The sequence below is a fragment of the Salvelinus fontinalis genome, chromosome 22 (genome assembly GCF_029448725.1).
Source record: "Salvelinus fontinalis isolate EN_2023a chromosome 22, ASM2944872v1, whole genome shotgun sequence".
NCBI classification, from domain to species: Eukaryota; Metazoa; Chordata; class Actinopteri; order Salmoniformes; family Salmonidae; genus Salvelinus; species Salvelinus fontinalis.
In genome coordinates, this window is record NC_074686.1 from 38,073,468 (window position 1) to 38,096,716 (window position 23,249).

General features: G+C 44.2%; 2 protein-coding genes across 3 annotated transcripts; one reads left to right on the top strand and one right to left on the bottom strand.

Moving 5' to 3' along the window:
• Positions 1-4,688: 4,688 nt before the first annotated feature.
• srfbp1 (serum response factor binding protein 1) lies at positions 4,689-10,225 on the bottom strand. The gene is made up of 3 exons (XM_055877353.1): positions 10,120-10,225; positions 8,127-8,603; positions 4,689-6,161 (listed from the first exon to the last, which is right to left on the bottom strand). Exons 2-3 carry the CDS (start codon positions 8,601-8,603, stop codon positions 4,785-4,787), a joined length of 1,854 nt encoding a protein of 617 aa, XP_055733328.1. The 5' UTR covers positions 10,120-10,225; the 3' UTR covers positions 4,689-4,784.
• Positions 8,595-21,938, top strand: LOC129820287 (macoilin-1-like). 2 transcript variants are annotated; one of them, XM_055877352.1, is made up of 11 exons: positions 8,595-8,632; positions 12,182-12,323; positions 12,538-12,664; positions 13,009-13,132; positions 14,852-15,030; positions 15,176-15,740; positions 16,127-16,285; positions 16,641-16,814; positions 17,929-18,049; positions 18,580-18,754; positions 19,604-21,938. In XM_055877352.1, the coding sequence occupies exons 1-11, from the start codon at positions 8,610-8,612 to the stop codon at positions 19,804-19,806; spliced, it is 1,992 nt and encodes a 663-aa protein (XP_055733327.1). In that variant the 5' UTR covers positions 8,595-8,609; the 3' UTR covers positions 19,807-21,938. The 2 variants fall into 2 exon arrangements, with proteins under 2 accessions (XP_055733327.1, XP_055733326.1); XM_055877351.1 differs by lacking the exon at positions 8,595-8,632 and adding an exon at positions 10,240-10,481.
• The last annotated feature ends 1,311 nt before the right edge of the window (positions 21,939-23,249 follow it).

The following is a 23,249-nucleotide window of genomic DNA, read 5'->3' on the forward strand; positions in this document are numbered from 1 at the left end:
TGTTTTTGCCTGCCTTTCCAAATGAAAACTAGTTAGAAAATTCGAACATATTTTATGGAAAATAGCTTTTGTATGTTTCTGGAAGATGCACCATGCTACCTTGTTGACGACATGACCGAGCAGCGCAAGATTACTGTGCGATTGGAGAAAGGCGCTCCTCCCTCACCGCTTTTTCCCGTTCTAGTCACAGGCCATAGACTGGTGCCCTGCGGCTCAGCATAATCGAATCCGCCCCTTGTTTTTACTTAATCGTCAAAATCAATCATGTCAGGTAAGCACCCTAAATACATTTTATTTTGTGTATATTTTTTATTTCACCTTTATTTAACCAGGTAGGCAAGTTGAGAACACGTTCTCATTTACAATTGCGACTTGGCCAAGATAAAGCAAAGCAGTTCGACACATACAACAACACAGAGTTACACATGGAGTAAAACAAACATACAGTCAATAATACAGTAGAAAAATAAGTCTATATACAATGTGAGCAAGTGAGGTGAGATAAGGGAGGTGAAGGCAAAAAAAATGCCATGGGGGCGAAGTAAATACAATATAGCAAGTAAAACACTGGAATGGTTGATTTGCAGTGGACGAATGTGCAAAGTAGAGATAGAAATAATGGGGTGCAAAGGAGCAAAATAAATAAATAAATAAATACAGTAGGGAAAGAGGTAGTTGTTTGGGCTAAATTATAGATGGGCTATGTACAGGTGCTGTAATCTATGAGCTGCTCTGACAGCTGGTGCTTAAAGCTAGTGAGGGAGATAAGTGTTTCCAGTTTCAGAGATTTTTGTAGTTCGTTCCAGTCATTGGCAGCAGAGAACTGGAAGGAGAGGCGGCCAAGGGAAGAATTGGTTTTGGGGGTGACCAGAGAGATATACCTGCTGGAGCGCGTGCTACAGGTGGGTGCTGCTATGGTGACCAGCGAGCTGAGATAAGGGGGGACTTTACCTAGCAGGGTCTTGTAGATGACTTGGAGCCAGTGGGTTTGGCGACGAGTATGAAGCGAGGGCCAGCCAACGAGAGTGTACAGGTCGCAGTGGTGGATAGTATATGGGGCTTTAGTGACAAAATGGATGGCACTGTGATAGACTACATCCAATTTATTGAGTAGGGTATTGGAGGATATTTTGTAAATGACATCACCGAAGTCGAGGATTGGTAGGATGGTCAGTTTTACAAGGCTATGTTTGGCAGCATGAGTGAAGGATGCTTTGTTGCGGAATAGGAAGCCAATTCTAGATTTAACTTTGGATTGGAGATGTTTGATGTGAATCTGGAAGGAGAGTTTACAGTCTAACCAGACACCTAGGTATTTGTAGTTGTCCACATATTCTAAGTCAGAGCCGTCCAGAGTAGTGATGTTGGACAGGTGGGCAGGAGGAGGCAGCGATCGGTTGAAGAGCATGCATTTAGTTTTACTTGTATTTAAGAGCAATTGGAGGCCACGGAAGGAGAGTTGTAAAGCATTGAAGCTCATCTGGAGGGTTGTTAACACAGTGTCCAAAGAAGGGCCAGGAGTATACAGAATGGTGTCGTCTGCGTAGAGGTGGATCAGAGACTCACCAGCAGCAAGTGCGACATCATTGATGTATACAAAGAGAGTCTGTCCAAGAATTTAACCCTGTGGCACCCCCATAGAGACTGCCAGAGGCCCAGACAACAGACCCTCCGATTTGACACACTGAACTCTATCAGAGAAGTAGTTGGTGAACCAGGCGAGGCAATCATTTGAGAAACAAAGGCTGTCGAGTCTGCCGATGAGGATGTGGTGATTGACAGAGTCGAAAGCCTTGGCCAGGTCAATGAATACGGCTGCACAGTATTGTTTCTTATCGATGGCGGTTAAGATATTGTTTAGGACCTTGAGCGTGGCTGAGGTGCACCCATGACCAGCTCTGAAACCAGGTTGCATAGTGGAGAAGGTACGGTGGGATTCGAAATGGTCGGTGATCTGTTTGTTAACTTGGCTTTCGAAGACCTTAGAAAGGCAGGATAGAATAGATATAGGTCTGTGGCAGTTTGGGTCTAGAGTGTCTCCCCCTTTGAAGAGGGGGATGACCGTGGCAGCTTTCCAATCTTTAGGGATCTCAGACAATACAAAAGAGAGGTTAAACAAGCTAGTAATAGGGGTTGCATCAATTTCGGCGGATAATTTTAGAAAGAGAGGGTCCAGATTGTCTAGCTCGGCTGATTTGTAGGGGCCCAGATTTTGCAGCTCTTTCAGAACATCAGCTATCTGGATTTAGGTGAATGTGTAGAAGACCTGGCTGGGCCCAGCACCCACGGTATGGCTCGTTATATTGTTGTATTAAAGACCTGACTGGGCCCAGCACCCCACGGTATGGCTCGTTATATTAAAGACCTGACTGGGCCCAGCACCCCACGGTATGGCTCGTTATATTAAAGACCTGACTGGGCCCAGCACCCCACGGTATGGCTCGTTATATTGCTATATTAAAGACCTGACTGGGCCCAGCACCCCACGGTATGGCTCGTTATATTGTTATTTTAAAGACCTGACTGGGCCCAGCACCCCACGGTATGGCTCGTTATATTGTTATATTAAAGACCTGACTGGGCCCAGCACCCCACGGTATGGCTCGTTATATTAAAGACCTGACTGGGCCCAGCACCCCACGGTATGGCTCGTTATATTGTTATATTAAAGACCTGACTGGGCCCAGCACCCCACGGTATGGCTCGTTATATTGTTGTATTAAAGACCTGACTGGTCCCAGCACCCCACGGTATGGCTCGTTGTATTGTTACATTAAAGACCTGACTGGGCCCAGCACGCCACTGTATGGCTCGTTGTATTAAAGACCTGACTGGGCCCAGCACCCCACGGTATGGCTCGTTATATTGTTGTATTAAAGACCTGACTGGGCCCAGCACCCCATGGTATGGCTCTTTATATTAAAGACCTGACTGGGCCCAGCACCCCACGGTATGGCTCGTTATATTAAAAACCTGACTGGGCCCAGCACCACACGGTATGGCTCGTTATATTAAAGACCTGACTGAGCACAGCACCCCACGGTATGGCTCGTTATATTAAAGACCTGACTGGGCCCAGCACCCCACGGTATGGCTCGTTATATTGTTATTTTAAAGACCTGACTGAGCCCAGCACCCCACGGTATGGCTCGTTATATTGTTATATTAAAGACCTGACTGGGCCCAGCACCCCACGGTATGGCTCGTTATATTGTTATTTTAAAGACCTGACTGGGCCCAGCACCCCACGTTATGGCTCGTTATATTGCTATATTAAAGACCTGACTGGGCCCAGCACCCCACGGTATGGCTCTTTATATTAAAGACCTGACTGGTCCCAGCACCCCACGGTATGGCTCTTTATATTAAAGACCTGACTGGGCCCAGCACCCCACGGTATGGCTCGTTATATTAAAGACCTGACTGGGCCCAGCACCCCACGGTATGGCTCGTTATATTGTTATTTTAAAGACCTGACTGGGCCCAGCACCTCACGGTATGGCTCGTTATATTAAAGACCTTACTGGGCCCAGCACCTCACGGTATGGCTCGTTATATTAAAGACCTGACTGGGCACAGCACCCCACGGTATGGCTCGTTATATTGTGTGCATGTTAATACACCGAGCTACATGTAACTTGGTTCCAGAAGACACTTTTAATTTCCTTATGTCATCAAGGTCAGTGTTTCTTGGTGTAAGGTCGTCACCAGGCTATTGAACACACAGCACACATAAGCCTGGGATATCAACCATTCCTTAATGGGAGTGGCCTTACTGAGTAAAGTATTTGTCATCAGGCTGTGTCCTTTGCTCGCGTAAACATTCCGCCTGGTTGTCACTAGTTAACACAGCCACAAAGTCCTAATTATGGCATAACCCTGTCCATTTCTATAATTGTATTTTAAACCCAACCCTAACGAACGAAGGCCAAGTTTGATGCGTTAGTCTACCAGACGTTCTGTGCATTTGGGCGGAAGTGTCTTTAAACACCATCCTTCAGCACGTCACCCTTTTATAAAGCACATGTTTATATCATATTCCACATAGTGGTTTATGTCACATGAAAATGCAATTGTGTTTGTTATCCGTAGCGTATGCCTGCCCATACTATAACCTGACCAACACCAAACCTTTCGCCCACACAACGCTATACACGTGGTCTGTGGTTATGAGGCCGGTTCGATGTACTGCCAAATTCTCTAAAATGACATTGAAGGTGGCTAATGGTAGAGAAATTAACATTAAATTCTCTGTTAACAGCTCTGTCGGACATTCCTGCAGTCAGCATGCCAGTTGTATGCGCCTTTAAAACTTGAGACATCTGTGGAATTGTGTTGTGTGACAAAACTGCACATTTTAGAGTGGCCTTTTATTGTCCCCAGCACAAGATGTAACCTGTGTAATGATCATGCTGTTCAATCAGCTTCTTGATAATCCATCCACCTGACAGGTGTGGCATATCTTGGCAAAGGAGAAATGCTCACTAACATGAATGTAAACAAATACACTTTTTGTCAAAATCACAATTGGAATATTTGTTTAAGAATAAGGCCTTGATTTTATTGTCAGATCAACTTTTGTTTAAAATTTGATTGAACAGTATTAACCAATCAGAATGGAGAAAGCCTCATTGAAATCATTTTAGAAGGTATGTGTTTCTACCCTAGGGTCATGCACAACTCATACAGCAAATTGAGAACTTTTATTATTTAAAAACATAAAATACTGTCAAATACCATCAAAAATATTGTGATACATTTTGGCCATATCGCCCTGCCTTAGCTCAATCATCAAATTTGATCTTCTTTCCCTGGAAGGCCACTACTACGGTCTGTTGCTCCTTCCTCTTCTTACTGGCCTCCCATGACGGGTGCAGGGCCTGTTGTGGTGGCTGAGATAAAGAGGTGGAGGAGAACCCTCTGCCTTCCCGTTGCCTCCCAAAGTCCCCCCTTCCCCTCCCAGAACCCCTATCATGTGACCCAGGACCCCGAGACGGGCCATCATCTCCCCCTCTTCCCCGGTTTTTGAAGTCCCCTCCCCTACCCCCTCCTCGGCCCATACCCCTGCCTCCGCCTCTACCCCTGCCTCCGCCTCTACCACCTCTGGAACCAGACAGACTGGAGCAGAAGACAGACTTCCCCCTGAAGTTCTCTCTGGCCTCTAGCTCATCTAGTTCAGTCTGGTGTGGGTTTAAGCTCTCCAGTGGTTCCAGCAGTGGGTTTTTCCCCAGTTCGCTGCTCTTGCCCTCCCCTCCACCTGGTGGCGCTGTAGCCGCGTCACTCTTCTTTTTAAACTTGGTGACTTTCCCCAGGAAGAAATCGTCGTTGTCGCTTTCATCCGACTGGGAGGACTGCTTACGGAAACGCTCCTCCGTGCTGTCGTCAAAATACTCCTTCTCCTCGTCGTCCGAAGACTCCAAGTCGCTCTCCTCTTCCTCATCAGAATCCTCTTCATCATCCTGCTTGTTTTTAACATCCTTAATTTGAGGTTTAGTGACTTTCTGGGGTTTGGGGTCTTGAGTCTTCTGAGTGGCTGGAGTGTCCTTTGTGAGTTTCTGGACTACTTGCTTCTGTGGTGTGTTTTTCATGGTTACTATGTTCTTTGTAGGTACTACTTGTGGGGCCTCTATTGTGAATGGAGTGGATGAGTCCACCAGAGTCTTATCGGCCTCTGACATCTCCTTGGGCTGAGGGCCAGCTACTGTATTCTCTATGGCCGATTCTTTATTCTCTATCGTGGAAATGTCTTCTTCTGTAACCCTGACAGTCTTATCAACGGGTTGCTTTTCTACAACAGCTGGTCCGTCAACCGTTAGACTCTGGCTCTCCGCGGGTGTTCCATCTTCCTCCTCATCCATCTCTTCTTCATTTCCCTTCCCTTCTTCACCTTCCACCCCTCCTTCTCCATCACTGTCCTTCGGCTGCTCGATCACCTCTACCACCTTTAAAGGCTGCTTTTTAACCGTTCCCTTCTCGTCTCCTTTCTCTACTACCATCCTCTCATCCTTGAAGGCTTTAATGGCAGCTTTGATGGTGTCTATCTTCTTGCTGAACTGGGGGTGAGTGGCGATACGGGCTACAGCTCGGTCAGAAATGGTGGCCTTTGGGTTCTTACAGACAAACTCAAAACTCAGGTTCTTCTGGAGGGCAGCTTTGGTCACCTAGAAATAATAATCAACAATGATTATCATCTGGTTTTTGGACTGTAAATCAATTTGCAATGGTTTGGGACTGATATGAATACATGCACTAAACCTGAATATTCACTGCAGTATTCAACTTCCCAAGCAAATAAAACAAATATATACAGTACCAGTCAAATGTTTAGACACACCTACTCATTCAAGGGTTTTTATTTGTACTATGTTCTACATTGTAGAATAATAGTTAAAACATCAAACTATGAAATAACACATATAGAAACATGTAGTAATCAAAAAAGTGTTAAATCAAAATATATTTTATATTTGAGATTGTTCAAAGTAGCCAGACTTTGCCTTGATGAAAGCTTTGCACACTCTTGACATTCAACCGGCTTCATAAGGTAGTCACCTGGAATGCATTTCAATTAACAAGTGTGCCTTCTTAAAAGTTAATTTGTGGAATTCCTTTCCTTAATGCGCTTGAGCCAATCAGTTGTGTTGTGACAAGGTAGGGGTGGTGTACAGAAGATAGCCCTATTTGGTAAAATACCAAGTCCATATTATGGCAAGAACAGCTCAAATAAGCAAAGAGAAATTACGGTCCATCATTACTTTAAGACATGAAGGTCAGTCGATTCGGAAGATTTCAAGAACTTTGAAAGTTTCTTCAAGTGCAGTCACAAAAACCATCAAGTGTTACGATGAAACTGGCTCTCATGAGGACCGTCACAGGAAAGGAAGACCCAGAGTTACCTCTGCTGCAGAGGATTTGTTCATTAAGAGTTCGCAGCCTCAGAAATTGCAGCCCAAATAAATGCTTCAGAGTTCAAGTAACAGACACATATCAACATCAACTGTTCAGAGGAGACTGTGTGAATCAGGCCTTCATGGTCGAATTGCTGCAAAGAAACCACTACTAAAGGACACCAATAAGAAGAGACTTGCTTGGGCCAATGAACACGAGCAATGGACATTAGACTGGTGGAAATCTGTCCTTTGGTACGATGAGTCCAAATTTGAGATCTTTGGTTCTAACCACCGTGTCTTTGTGAGACGCAGAGTAGGTGAACGGATGATCCCCGAATGTGTGGTTCCCACCGTGAAGCATGGATGAGGTGTTGTGATGGTGCTTTGCTGGTGACACTGTCAGCGATTTATTTAGAATTCAAGACACACTTAACCAGCATGGCTACCACAGCATTCTGCAGCAATACGCCATCCCACCTGGTTTGGGCTTAGTGGGACTATCATTTGTTTTTCAACAGGACAATGACCCAACCCACCTCCAGGCTGTGTAAGGGCTATTTGACAAAGAAGGAGAGTGATGGAGTGCTGCATCAGATGACCTGACCTCCACAATCACCCGACCTCAACCCAATTGAGATCGTTTGGGATGAGTTGGACTGTAGAGTGAAGGAAAAGCAGCCAACAACTGCTCAGCATATGTGGGAACTCCTTCAAGACTGTTGGAAAAGCATTCCAGGTGAAGCTGGTTGAGAGAATGCCAAGCGTGTGCAAAGGTGTAGTCAAGGCAAAGGGTGGCTAATTAGAAGCATCTAAAATATATATTTTGATTTGTTTAACACTGTTTTGGTTACTATATGATTCCATATGTGTTATTTCATAGTTTTGATGTCTTCTCTATTATTCTACAATGTAGAAAATAGTAAAATAAAGAAAAATCCTTGAATGAGTCGGTGTTCTAAAACTTTTGACTGGTGCTTTATATCTGATATGTAATTGGTGAAGTACACCGCACTAAAGAGCTTGTACTTTTCTGATAAATTAATTTATCAGGACATATACTCAAAGTAAAAAAAGTTTTACAGGACATTGCATGAAAGGAACTCACTCACCAGCAATGTGCATCAGCACATATACAATGGCTTGGGAATTATACTACACAGTATTCCAAATAAGGAAGTAATAATAGTAGTAATAATAATAATGTAGGTAAGATGTAATTGGGGAAGAAGCACCCACCGGATCAGGTTTGAGTGTCTTCATTTCATGGATTTCTTCCAGCAGTCTGCCTACCCTCCTCCGGTTCCTCTCCAGATCTTCCTCCTTCCCCTTCTTTTTCTTCAGACTTGCCATCTGCCTAGTCAACTTCCTGATGACCAGCGCCCTCACCCTTTTCACCTCCTTCCTCATCCTCACCACCTCGTTGTTCAGGTTTAATGGAACTGGCTTACTGGGATCATCTGGCTTCTTCTTCTTCTTTCTCGGAATCTCTGGTTTCTTCTTCTTTTTCAGAAGCCCTGTTTTCTTGTCTTTTATCAGAAGACCTGTTTTCTTGTCTTTCGTCAGAAGCCCTGTTTTCTTGTCTTTTATCAGAAGCACAGGCTCATTGTCATTTTTTGGGAGTTCTGACATTTTCTGTTTATTTGGATCCTCAGGGAGCGCCTCAGTCTTCAGAACGTCTGGCATTGTCACTTGCTGTGTGTCGGTTGATGACATCTGTGGATGACGCAGTTATGGGCATTAGAGTGAGTACACAGAAAGGGATTGCTAAATACAGTGTTTTTTTCCCATCTCTCTCTGTCTTTGGGTGATACCTGTGAATGGCATAGCTAGATCTAGCTGTGAGTGGCATACCTAGATCTAGCTGTGAGTGGCATACCTAGATCTAGCTGTGAGTGGCATACCTAGATCTAGCTGTGAGTGGCATACCTAGATCTAGCTGTGAATGGCATAGCTAGAGCTAGCTGTGAATGGCATAGCTAGATCTAGTTGTGAATGGCATAGCTAGATCTAGCTGTGAATGGCATAGCTAGATCTAGCTGTGAATGGCATAGCTAGAGCTAGCTGTGAATGGCATAGCTAGAGCTAGCTGTGAATGGCATAGCTAGAGCTAGCTGTGAATGGCATAGCTAGAGCTAGCTGTGAATGGCATAGCTAGATCTAGCTGTGAATGGCATAGCTAGATCTAGTTGTGAATGGCATAGCTAGATCTACCTGTGAATGGCATAGCTAGATCTAGCTGAGGAACACTCAACTCCATTGTCTTATATCGAGGGGGAGTTGAGGTTTGATAACTCGCCTTGGGATTTTCAAACAACAACACTGAGTCACCATCAGTTGATTCTGAAAAGTAACTTTTTTATTTTTTTATTTTTTTACATTTCTTATTTTATTTAACTAGGCAAGAAGGTTAAGAACAAATTCTTATTTACAATGACAGCCTACCCCGGGCCAATGGGACTCCCAATCACGGCCGGATGGAATACAGCCTGGAATCGAACCTGGGACTGTCTTAGACCACTCAGGAGCCCTAAACCTATGTTTGTCCTGTACAACTGCTGTACTTCCGCGGGCGCTGGAATTCATACTTTTAGAAAAAATACGTATTGAACACAACCATCTACCTTTTCCTCATTTGTCTTGCTGGTACTTCTTACCTACTTACTACGTCAGATGAGATTCTATAGGCACATGCAAACTCGTGCTAGTTGCGCAACACAAATGAGATGGTTGTATTCGATAACTTTTTATTAAAAATATGAATTTCAGGTAAACGCTTTCAGAATTGACACATTTACAAGAATAAACTGATGGTGATTCAAGTATTGTTGTTAGAAAATCCTGCAACCAGTTGTCAAACTCAACTCCGCCTCGATATAAAAGAGAACGGAGTTGAGCGTTCCTCTGCTAAGGTAGAGCCACAACATTAGCTAGTATGTAACCACTAGCATACAGTATGAGTAAATGGAGGTAAAGGTAAATGCAATGGTATAATACCAGCTACCTTAACGGTACATTAGTTATTACGGTAGCTAATTTCCCATCAACTGCTAACAGGACTAGTTAGCTAACGAAAGTTAGCATATTTTCAAGCATGGCCGAAGAAGCAGCACGCTACAGCATTTGTTAGGACTTTATCAACAATATATATATCAGAGATGACAGCTTTATTTTTTATAATACACTACAGTTATCACAGCGCAAATTTAAATGTAATCAAAATCACTCATACCGTCAAAGTATAAATTCGAGAAAGACTTAGTCCATACAATAGGCAGCCATTATTTTTTACTACGTAGACGTATCATTGACGTAGTCACGAAGGCGTGCGTCGTGGCGTTTGATGGAAAGGGGGAGGGCCCACGATACAGTGTTTTTATTTCTTGCTTTGTTTCACGTCCAGAAAATAACAGCAATGGTGGATATTTGAAGAAATGTCCATATCAGATCGTTCGTGTGACATTTTCGTAATAATTACCGGATTGATATCAGAGCCAAATCCACAGGAGGGAGGATGAAGCGGCGCAATGCGGACTGCAGCAAGCTCCGACGGCCTTTAAAACGGAACCGAATCACCGAGGGTATATATAGCAGGTACGAACGAAGAAAGGGGGCTCTAGTTAGGGGGGATGATCGTACAATAATGGCGGCTGAGATATAGCAGACAAGACACTCAGCTGTCGTGTTTAGTGTCAGATGACCCCCGCTTTCGCGTTTACTATTAGTCTGTCGTGTTCGAATGTCTAATAGATTTGTTTCTGAACTTAAGGCCTAAGTTAGCTAACGTAGCGTTACTTAAGTAGTAGTAGTAGCAGCAGCTGCTAGTTAGCTCGTTAGCTATTCTGACAGTTCAAGAATTTGTTCCAAAATGTAAACAGCACTGACTGCGTTCACATTGACGACAATTCAAAAGGCATTGGAAAATGTGCTGAAATTGCATACACATTATATGATTGCACGGTTAATTAGTGTCTACTTTGAAGTAGCTGGCCATCTAACCCAAACATGAGAAAATTATATTGTACGCTCATTCACTGTCTGGTAGCCCTGTATTTCTAGCGATCCAAAGCTTGACTGTTCTTCTTATACTGTTGACATTTCAGTGCATTGTCAGCAGCAAGCCTCAATTGATAACGCCGCATGAGAAAAGCAGCTGTTGAAAAGCCAATGTGCCCTGACATGAACACAGGTTTTAGTGTTCTCTTCTTGTCTTCTGATAGTCCTATGCCACTGTCTGGCACTGTGTTAGGTTATGCATTTTTGGCCTTGAATGTACGGTACGAACAAAGAGTAAAGCTTTGGACAAGAACTAAGTATGAAGGGACTGAAAGCAGAACAAGTGCCCACCCATGAATGTATATCAACTAGTGGGGAATAAGTCAGGATTCATTACAGATCAATTTCAGTGGCAAATGCCTCTCTTTAAAACATTGGAAAACGTGTGGTCTTGTGGTTGCAGATGACCTCTAAGCGTGACTGAAATCAGGATAAATATGTTCCATCTATAAACACTGAATAACTGTGGTACTGATCATATATCACAGGCAATTTTTGTCTAGCTCTGGTCCAGGGTGGCAGTGACACGTGTTCTCCTATTAGTTAGTAGAGGAACACGCATTAACACCTTGGACCAGAGCTAGTTTTCATCCAGCCTCTTTGTTTGGACTGTTTTGGTTTCTCTGTTCTCCTTTTGACAGTGCTTCAAGAAATCTCACAATGTTTCTCTCTCTCCCCTTGTCTCTTTCTCTCCCCCTCACTCTCTATCTTCCCCTCTCTCTTTCTCTCTCCCTCACTCTCTATCTTCCCCTCTCTTTCTCTCCGCCTCACTCTCTATCTTCCCCTCTCTCTTTCTCTCTCCCTCACTCTCTACCCCCCCCTCTCTTTCTCTCTCCCTCACTCTCTATCTTCCCCTCTCTTTCTCTCCCCCTCACTCTCTATCTTCCCCTCTCTCTTTCTCTCTCCCTCACTCTCTATCTTCCCCTCTCTTTCTCTCTCCCTCACTCTCTATCTTCCCCTCTCTTTCTCTCTCCCTCACTCTCTATCTTCCCCTCTCTTTCTCTCCCCCTCACTCTCTATCTTCCCCCCTCTCTTTCTCCCCCCCTCACTCTCTATCTTCCCCTCTCTCTTTCTCTCTCCCTCACTCTCTATCTTCCCCTCTCTTTCTCTCCGCCTCACTCTCTATCTTCCCCTCTCTCTTTCTCTCTCCCTCACTCTCTACCCCCCCCCCCTCTCTCTCTCTCTCTCTCTCTCTCTCTCTCTCTCTCTCTCTCTCTCTCTCTCTCTCTCTTTTTCAGTACCTTCCTGTATCTGAAGTTTCTGGTGGTGTGGGTGCTGGTGCTGCTGGCAGACTTTGTGTTGGAGTTCAGGTTTGAGTACCTGTGGCCCTTCTGGCTATTCATACGCAGTGTCTACGACTCCTTCAGATACCAGGGGCTGGTAAGTGTGTGTGTGTGTGTGTGTGTGTGTGTGTGTGTGTGTGTGTGTGTGTGTGTGTGTGTGTGTGTGTGTGTGTGTGTGTGTGTGTGTGTGTGTGTGTGTGTGTGTGAGAGAGCTTACTCATGAGATTTTGACATGAAAGATGACTGCACAGTTGTATATTATTGCATACTGACTACATTTCTCTCTGTCTCTCTGTCTCTCTCTCTTTCAGGCGTTCTCAGTGTTCTTTGTGTGTGTGGCGTTTACGTCTGACATCATCTGCCTCCTCTTTATCCCTGTCCAATGGCTGTTCTTCGCTGCCAGCACCTACGTCTGGGTCCAGTACGTCTGGCACACAGGTCGGTTAATATCAGCTCTCTCTCTGTCCCATATGTAGATTTGTCTTTCCCACAATGCATTGGCTTAATCCTGGGTGTCATGGGATTTTAATATGTTTATGTATACCCAGTTAACAAATGTGTATGTATATTTTATGTATTTGGATATGCATGTACAAAATACATGTATATTTCTTTGTCTGTTTACACAGGCAGCCTCAGTTTTGATCTTTTTACACTATTTGGTCTATTGACAAATCAGATCTTGCCAATAATTGGGCCAAAGATCAGAATTGGTCTGTCTGTGTAAACATAGGCTCTAACTCTCACACTGTCTCCCATCTGGGCCCTTCCACCTTGCACAGAGAGAGGAGTGTGTCTACCCACCGTATCGCTATGGATACTGTTTGTGTACATGGAAGCTGCCATCCGCTTCAAGGACCTGAAGAACTTCCATGTGGACCTGTGTCGGCCCTTCGCTGCTCACTGGTAATCTTGTCACCGGTTTCTCTAACCCTGTCTGGCCTACTACCTAGCGTATCGCAGTAGCACAGGACCAAGCACATTGTAGAAAAGGTCATCTACATTCTCAAAAGGTTTTAAAAAATAATTTTGATTAATGCAACAATTGGACAATGGATATAGATACTCAAAACCTTTATTTTTATTTGTATAATAACCCATCAGATAATTACTTAATTATAGCACATAAACTCTAACTATTCAGCGATTTTTATTTTTATATTATTATTTTTATATATTTTATATATATATATATATATATATATATATATATATATATATATATATATATATATATTTGTTGTTGTTGGAATTCAGGTATTACATTTGTTAAATGTCACTTATTTTTCTTAGAATGCAATCATATACACTTTCTTATTGTATCGGGTATTTTTTTCCCAATACATTTAGTTAAAATAAAGAGAATTATATGTACCTCATTTGCATAAATACACCAGCTGCACTTGCATATATGAATAGATGAACAAAAAGGGGTGGGGCTTCAACCACTAAACACTTGCTCTGTCTACCCTACCTGCATTGTTTATACTAGATGTCTTCATGGGTATGTGTAATTTTAACAGACTTGTCCGGAAGGGCCCCGTACAGATCCGAACGCGGCAGCCGCAGTCGAGAGATTGAGAAATTATATAATTTATGCTGATGCTCTAGCTTTTCAGGAGAGTGGAGCTTGTGGTCGTCCAATCATAAGTCAAAGCGGCAATAGGCTAAAGTCATAGCGCCTCGCTCCGAACGTTCCCAGAACACATTTAGTCTGTTATTTAAAGGTTCCCAGAATGTTTTGTTAGGTTGTGGGAACAGTTTGGTGGTTACATTGTGGGAACGTCACAAAATATACACTATATGACCAAAAGTATGTGGACACCTGCTCGTCGAACATCTCATTCCAAAATCATGGGCATTAATATGGAGTTGGTCCCCACCCTTTGCTGCTAAAACAGCCTCCACTCTTCTGGGAAGGCTTTCCACTAGATGTTGGAACATTGCTGCGGGGGACTTGCTTCCATTCAGCCACAAGAGCATTAGTGTTAAGATTCCCCTTCACTGGAACTAAGGTGTCTAGCTCGAACCATGAAAACCAGCCCACGACCATTAGTCCTCCTCCACCAAACTTTACAGTTGGCCCAGATTCGTCAGTTGGACTGCTAGCTGGTGAAGCGCGATTCATCACTCCAGAGTCCACATTTCCGCGGTCGTAATATTAAATGGGGAAAAACATCAGGCACAAGCAAGAGTATAAAAGAGGCGCAGGAGTAAAATGAAAGTTAATCAATCCAGCCAGATTTAAGTGATAAGTCGATTTTGCACCCCTCAAACACAGGAAATAGATGGTGGAAAAAGACAGATCCTCAGGTGGGCGGGACATGTGTGTTGCTACACATTGTAATTGCTTAGGCAATGGAGGTATATCAACAAAAGGGAAACGATTCTTCTACGTTTCCCTTTTCTTTCATTTTATCCCCTTCATTTTGCTATGACAACCATAATAAAAGTTTATTTGTGCTAACTCTTTTCTCCTTCCACCTCTCTACCCTCGTCCTTCCACCTCTCTGCCCTCGTCCTTCCACCTCTCTGCCCTCGTCCCTCCACCTCTCTGCCCTCGTCCCTCCACCTCTCTGCCCTCGTCCCTCCACCTCTCTGCCCTCGTCCCTCTCCCTCTGTTAGTATTGGCTACCCGGTGGTGACTCTGGGCTTTGGCTTTAAGAGCTACGTCAGCTACAAGATGAGACTGAGGAAACAGAAAGAGGTGCAAAAGGAGAATGAGTTCTACATGCAGCTCCTACAGCAGGCTCTGCCCCCAGAGCAACAGATGCTACAGAGACAGGAGAGAGAGGCAGAGGAGGGTGAGAGAGTGCATGCAGTACACACACACACACCTCACTTTACCCTGAGCAACAGATGCTCTGCCAACAATTGCAAGGTGATAGACAAACACACACTGTTGTAATCGTACCTGACCTCTTCCTAACCTTGCTTCCTCCTCTCTAGCGGCCATGGCTAAAGGTGTGTCATCAGAGGTGGACCCTACCCCGCCGGTTTCCCAAAACGGGTCAACTCCCGGCAAGAAGACCCCCGTTAACGCTTCTGTTCCCTTACCGGAACTGGAGTACCGGGAGAAAGGGAGAGACGGCAACAGCAAGGAACGGGAGGGCAAACAACAACACACAATAGGAATCAACAACAACAGTATCCTCCACACACTGGACTCCACATTACAGGAGACAGAGTATATGGAGAACACGGGGGGGAAGAGACTGAACAACGACCTCAGAGGAGGAGAGATCACGGGCAACACACACACTCCTAAAGAGGAGGTGGGGGGAACAGCGGGAGGGGGAGGGAAGAACTACAAAAACGCCAGCGGAGGTGGTGTGGCCACCAACTCCTCCCCTCGGAATCATAGCGCCACCAATGGGACCGTGCCGTCGTCTGGCTCGTCCAATAAGAACGAGAAAAAGACAAAGTCTGCGGGGAAAGGAGGAGCCAATCAGAAGGATCCCGTGGAGAACTGCATTCCCAACAATCAACTGGGCAAGCCGGACGCTCTCGTGCGGTAAGACACACACACACACACACATTGCCAACGTACATCCACATGCATATAGACAGGCTGGTTTCACCTTGGTGGCCTTTCAGGCCGACTACGATGCTTCTCACAGCAATCAGTGGTTTTGTGTGTGTCACGTCATCAACTACGTCCGTGCATCAGATTTCATACGATGTGCGTAGCTGTAATGTTAAACACCATGTGAAACTGCGATGTAGTCTACCTGAAACATAGCCCTTGTCCTCTCTCTCTCTAGGTTGGAGCAGGATGTGAAACTGTGATGTAGTCTACCTGAAACATAGCCCTTGTCCTCTCTCTCTCTAGGTTGGAGCAGGATGTGAAACTGTGATGTAGTCTACCTGAAACATAGCCCTTGTCCTCTCTCTCTCTAGGTTGGAGCAGGATGTGAAACGGCTGAAGGCAGACCTGCAGGCGAGCCGTCAGTTGGAGTCAGATTTACGTTCTCATCTCTCCTCGCTGACCAGCCAGGACAGGAGTCTGCGCTCAGAGCTGGGCCAGCTGCGACAAGACAACGAGATGCTGCAGAACAAGTAAGAACACACACACCCACTCGAGGCCTGGTACCAAGCCAAGGTTCTCAGAGGATTGGCACGGTGTAGAGGATCGGCCTGAGCGTGATATCACTCATCTTGATCACATAAAGAGGTGTTTTATTTTAGATGCAATGTGATCTGTAGATCAGGGATTGTGATTCTAGATTCCCCTCCAACATGTAGATTCATTCTGACTTAGAAACCCGGGGAACAAACTTCTTGGCTGTTTTTGTGTTTTTGTGTGTGTGTGTGTGTGTGTGTGTGTGTGTGTGTGTGTGTGTGTGTGTGTGTGTGTGGTGTGTGTGTGTGTGGTGTGTGTGTGTGTGTGTGTGTGTGTGTGTGCTCTCCACAGTGCTGACCAGGCCAAGCAAAAGGACAAGCAGACCATCTCCCAGCTAGAGAAAAGGCTGAAGGCAGAGCAGGAGGCGCGGGCGCTGGCGGAGAAACAGCTGGCTGACGAGAGGAAGAGGAAGAAGATGGAGGAAGCCACCGCAGCTCGGGCTGTAGCACTAGCCGCAGCCTCCAGGTAAACACACACACCAGGGTTTCCGTTAGCCGGTAGTAGCCGGCTTTTGTCCAATTTATTTATTATTATTTTTTTTTTTGAAAAGCCGATAAATAAAATTGGTACCGGCCAATTGACCAGGAGAAGAAGAAACAATCCCAGTGTGAAATAATGTTTTTTAGCCTCTTCATTGGTGGAAATACCAGAAATACATTTGACTGGTCATGCTTATCGGTCTATAGGTTCATTTGCATAATTTAGTGGAATTAAATTGCCGCATGTGTACAGTATACTTGTTATAGATCTTATTTATTATACACCTACAACATACACAGATACAGAACCTTGGAGTAGAACATCTGTCAGACAGCTACTGCTGCATCCCAAAACAGCAACAGAAGACATTCTCTATCAGCGCGTCCCACATCACTTTGCAATGAGCTGGAGGCAGTATGCATGTTGAAAACATATACCTAATTGTTTGGAACCTGAACATTTTATTTACATATTATGAGGCATGTCTTGCGTTGCTTCAAAGTAGTTCATTAGATCTCCTCTTAACATCTTTCTATAGGATATGTTCATCTCTGTCACATGAAACCGCTCGCGTGTTCAGTGCCCTTTTTGAGGACAGTGTTTTCCCGCTAATTGCGTTATGGAACGAACATTCTGCCTTGTGTGCGTTGCTGTGCTTATAATGTGAATAAATAATAGTTTATCACCATTTTAAGCTTAACGTTCTTATCTGTTGCATTAGACACATTGCTTTTTAATGTTGATGTAGCCTTGGCCTACTGGTTGTATGAATTTGGGATCTATCGTCCCACAGTCACTTTGGAATAGGCTATTTCTTTCTTGACAAGCTGACCAATAGAGTAGGTAGGCTAAACGTTTATGCTATAGTAGATTGACGTCGCCTAGTGATTTAGCTGTTCGTCAGTCGTCTTGTTGGCTGAGGAAAAGTAAATATGGACTGTTATTCTGACAAGTTCAAAGTGCACATCAGAATTGGGTAAGAAGGAGCGCACATGGTTGCATCCTCGCCATGCATGTTTCTGTTCAAATGAATGTCCATTCAAATGTCAAATGTTACCGTCAAATGTGTAAAACCCTGACCTCTGTGGATCTCTGTCAGGGGGGAGTGTACTGAGTCCCTGCGTGGACGGATCAGAGAGTTGGAGACGGAGTGTAAGAAACTCGGCATCGACATGAAACTCAAAGAAGAGCACATTAGAGAGCTGGAGGGGAAATGCCAGGTGAGTCCATCCTTCGATCGTAGATATTTATCCTTTCTGTGAGCTCACTGTCTCATAAATGATGTATCAGGAGAACCTAAGCAAGGTGCTACTGATTCCTTTAATGGGACATGGCTGAAAACATTATATTCCTTCTCTAAATTGAAGATTATTTTTTAAAATGTTAGTTATTTTACTCTGAGCCAGAGCGATACATATTTGTACTTCTTCGTACTGGTCCCCCTGCGGGAATCGGACCCACAACCCTGGCGTTGTAAGTGGCATGCGCTACCGACTGAGCCACACAGGACCCCTATGAGGAGTTATAGTGGTTTCAGATGTTCATGATGAGGTGTTGATGTCTTCTCTCTCCCCTCCTCTTCTCTTCTCTCTCCCCTCCCCTCCTCTTCTCTCTCCTCTCCGCTCCCCTCCTCTTCTCTTCTCTCTCCCCTCCTCTTCTCTCTCCTCTCCGCTCCCCTCCTCTTCTCTCTGCGCTCCCCTCCTCTTCTCTCTCCCCTCCCCTCCTCCTCTCTCCCTCTCGCTCTCTCTAGGAGCTGCGTAAGTACAAGGAGAATGAGAAGGACATGGAGGTGTTGATGTCAGCTCTGTCGGCCATGCAGGATAAAACTCAGCACCTGGAGAACAGCCTGTCTGCTGAGACCAGGATTAAACTAGACCTCTTCTCTGCCCTGGGGGACGCCAAGAGACAGCTGGAGATCGCACAAGGTACAGTTCCCTTACCTGACCCACTACCATGGTACAACGGCGACCGGCTTCTAACCGAGCCATTGTGTTCATAGACTCTAGGATCAAACTCTGAAAGCTGGATTGCAGAAGGTTCACTAGCATTACCTCACGGTTTCATCTAGCATTACATAAACAGGATGCTCCTCAAGGTAACCCAGCATTACCTCAGGGTTTCATCTAGCATTACATAAACAGGATGCTCCTCAAGGTAACCCAGCATTACCTCAGGGTTTAATCTAGCATTACATAAACAGGATGCTCCTCAAGGTAACCCAGCATTACCTCAGGGTTTCATCTAGCATTACATAAACAGGATGCTCCTCAAGGTAACCCAGCATTACCTCAGGGTTTCATCTAGCATTACATAAACGGGATGCTCCTCAAGGTAACCCAGCATTACCTCACGGTTTCATCTAGCATTACATAAACAGGATGCTCCTCAAGGTAACCCAGCATTACCTCACGGTTTCATCTGGCATTACATAAACGGGATGCTCCTCAAGGTAACCCAGCATTACCTCACGGTTTCATCTAGCATTACATAAACGGGATGCTCCTCAAGGTAACCCAGCATTACCTCAGGGTTTCATCTAGCATTACATAAACAGGATGCTCCTCAAGGTAACCCAGCATTACCTCACGGTTTCATCTAGCATTACATAAACAGGATGCTCCTCAAGGTAACCCAGCATTACCTCACGGTTTCATCTGGCATTACATAAACACGACGCTCTGCTGCTTGACCCAGAGATGTCAGCAACATGAAGAGAATGGCAACAAAGTGAGAATCCATCTGTCATCTAACCCTCCGCCCCCCCCCCCCCCCAGGTCAGATCCACCAGAGAGACCAGGAGATAGCAGAGTTGAAGCAGAAGATAGCTGAAGTGATGGCTGTGATGCCCAGTATCTCCTACAGCAACGACAGCAGCAGCCTCAGCCCCGTCACGCCACACTACTCCTCCAAGTTCATGGACAATAGTCCCTCTTCTCTGGATCCCAACGCTTCTGTCTACCAGCCACTCAAAAAGTGACAGTAGCACACACATTTAATACACACTAACACACTTACTCACAAGGCAGCATACATAGTTCCATACACACATTTTCATACATACAAAGAGAAACACTTTTGGTCATGTTTTTAGTTGTGTTTTTTAGGAAGTGATAGGAAATGTTCTCGGAGGTGTCTAGTACTAGCCTCTCAAAATGGGACACACCAGACCCAATTGGTCATGGGTTTGTTCCCATGGCGACGCTCTGTTTTTGGAACAGATGGAGAGGTTGTTTTGGCGTGTTGTGTAAAAGGACAGTAGGGAAGATGTTTGACGTTTTAGGGATTGAGCCATTCTGATTTAACTGGTAAGAGAGACATAAAGGGACATCAGGTTGACAAGGACTGTGTCCAAAATAACACCCGATTCCCTATATTGACCCGGGCCCAGTGGGAGTTCTCTGAGGGGAGATGGAGGCAGATGAGGACTGGCTGGTTAGTTGATATGAATGTTTAGAAAGACTCATTGTGTTGCTCAGTCACTCTTTCAGTGATTCATGCTCTCTCTTCTCCCTCCGTTCTAGTTCTAGTTTTTGACTCGGTGTATTGCCAAACTTCTCTTGGGTTTTAAATGAGACAATGGAAACATTTCAATTGTTAAAATGGTACCTTCTGTGAGTTTGATTATGAATGTAAAGTACTTTGTTCATGTTTTGGTATTATTGCCCTGAAGTATGATTTTTTTGTTTTTTAAAACGACACATTTCAGTTTAGTTATGATGACAATGGTAATATCATCATAACTAAATGTACAGATCGCCAATTTGTACATTACTCCATTTTGAAAAGTGGAACTGACTCCAAACAGCATCCGGGATTATCAATGAACTCAAACACTCCTGATTTGTGGCGTTAACTCAAACACTCTGGTCAAGAAATCCATAAATCTCTCAAAATAGGATTGTCAATAAATATGACCTGGTACTGTCTAGAGGTTAAGCTATGTCATCTGTTTGCTGTGAAACGTACATAAACCTGTCTCTCCTTTTGGACCAAATTACAATCTGTTGTTAGGTCGTATAACTAAAAACCTACTGGATTTAATGATGTCTAGGTAACTGATGTTTTACCTGTTGTTCATTTCACTGTGCCTTGCAATTCCATTTTTTATTTTTAAGTAGTCAGTATAATGGGTTACTTTGTCAATCTTGATTTAGGACCCTCCCTCCAGGCTGTGTCTCAATAACGTGATCTTTCTGGCAAATGGAAGCAACATATGGTGAAAGCTTATCCAGGCCTCTCACCTATCATGAAGGAAGGAAGCCAGTCCCCCTATCTCACACCATCTCCCATGCAGCCCCAGTCTCCCTTTTCTATTAGGTCCCGTTCTCTGATACAACACTGACCCAAGTAAACAATGGATTTGGTTCATCCCATTTTGTATAGGGAGTAGGAACGACCCTGTCCGCCAAAACAGCTATTAACTATGTCTAGAGCCTAAAGTTTTACCTGGCCAGCCCAAGTGGTCAGTAGAACAAACACCAGGCCTTTATGTTCAATACTACGGTAGCCCAGAGTGGACATCTATCTGTTTACAACCAGGGTTGGGGTCAATTCCATTTAAATTCCAGTCAATTCAGGAAGTACACTGACATTCCAAATGTACCTTTTTTTTAAATAAGGGAAAATGTGGAATTGGAATTTGGTTAACTCTCTTGAATTGAAATGGAATTGACCCCCGAACCCTGTTTACAACCATGTACATTATTACATAGCGATTTAAATGTTCTCGTATTTCAGTTCAAAGTGCCACGTTTTTGGTGTTTTCTTAATACCAGCTCCCTCTCCATTCGTTTAGATTGATGTATCTCCAGCTCGCTTTAGGTTTTGATCAAGGCATCAGAACATGGCCACACATTGTTGTGCTCATGTATTTGACATGTAGTGTTATGTTGTTTTTTTGACATTCATTGAAAGCAAGTAGAGTGGATTGGTTAGATTTGACTCAATCACTGCACTATTTTTGTGCTTATTTATATGTTGCAGCCATTTTTTTTCTTCTTCTCTTATTAAGTATTATGTTTGGATTTCTCGCAATCTCTGTGTAGAATGAGTCCAGATCTGTTTCTGCTCACGCCAACTCCTTATGGAATTTTCACCCCCCCCCCCCCCCCCCCCCCAAAAAAACAAAAAAAAATAAAAAAAAATTGGCGTGACAACTCCATTGCGTTGGCAAACAGCGCTGAACAGATCTGAGACCAGGCTAATCTCTTTCCGACAGGGATGATCGTGTGACGTTTTGTATTTGGGGAAGTTACACCCTGTCCACTGGGCACACAGGTTGAATCAACTTTGTTTTCACATCATTTCAATGGAATTACGTCGAACCAACTGGAATAGACATTGAATGAACTGTGTCCAGCGGGTGATCAGTTTGCCGTGTTTTCTGCTGTAGGGTGAAGTTGCCCCATAGACGGTGATCTTGGGTCAATGAAAAAAAAAAAAAACCCACTTGTTTAAAATTAGGATTAGGGGAGAGGAACCTGATCCTGGATCCTAGAGGAAACGTCATCCCTGAGCCGTGTTTTCTTAAATTTCCTAGCTGGAAGGTATTGGTGTGGATCATAATAACGGACTTGTGACTTGTTTTTAAATATGTTCTACATGTTTTAGTGGGAAAGAAAATAAGTGTTTCGTTTCTCTGTTTTCGTTGTTCCACCATGTTGTTTTCTCTCAACGTGATGATGATGATGTCGGCTGCGTCCAAACGCCTCTCACTTTGGGGCCATCACCTGGAATTAAAAAACGATTTTGCAGGCGATGATGCAAGCTGTTTGAGAACCATCTGTGTTTTGTATTTCTTTCTCTCGCGGGATATTCATATCCATAATTATGTTTACATGTACACATTGTTCAGACTACTAATCTACCGGAGCAGTTTTAGATCGTTGAAAGGATGACGCGGCGGGAAACGGAGGTTTTGTTTAAACTAGTGAGTCAGGTGAAGATAATACCACAGTGAGAATGAGTGGGTTACAGTGGTAAAGAAGACGGGGAAACAAGAGAAGTATAGTTGTGGTGGAAACTAGGAAACAAAGTAGACTGGTTTTTAGTCGGAGTCGGGATATTGGACCAATGCTGCATGGGAAATCCGTTAAGCGACTCCGGGAAAATCAGGAATGTGTTGGAGCAAAGTTTTGAGTCGGTGAGAGTCACAAGAAGTGGTCATATTTAGAATTTTGTGTGTGTGTGCAGACCATTAGAAGCGTGTTTTAAGCCTCAAAAAGATGAAAATGTTTCCTGTGTGGATTTTAAAAAATAGGGCGCCTATCAAGGGGGATATTTTTGTGGTGGCACAAGAAGTAATGGCGATAATATAACTGAAGACAGATGGTACCAAAACATTGGATGCCAACCTCCGTTAAAAACCCCATCGAAGAAGAAGTAGATAGTTGAAACATTGTACGTCCAATGAGTGGAAAA

What these genes read in the sequence shown, in the direction of transcription:
- srfbp1 (XM_055877353.1), bottom strand. Translation starts at nt 8,603, where the DNA reads ATGTCATCAACCGACACACAGCAAGTGACAATGCCAGACGTTCTGAAG. An exon ending in AGACACTCAAACCTGATCCG is followed by an intron (nt 6,162 to 8,126) that starts GTGGGTGCTTCT and finishes TATTATTTCTAG; the next exon opens with GTGACCAAAGCTGCCCTCCA.
- LOC129820287 (XM_055877351.1), top strand. Translation starts at nt 10,402, where the DNA reads ATGAAGCGGCGCAATGCGGACTGCAGCAAGCTCCGACGGCCTTTAAAA. An exon ending in CCAGTACGTCTGGCACACAG is followed by an intron (nt 12,665 to 13,008) that starts GTCGGTTAATAT and finishes CACCTTGCACAG; the next exon opens with AGAGAGGAGTGTGTCTACCC. An exon ending in ACAGCTGGAGATCGCACAAG is followed by an intron (nt 18,755 to 19,603) that starts GTACAGTTCCCT and finishes CCCCCCCCCCAG; the next exon opens with GTCAGATCCACCAGAGAGAC.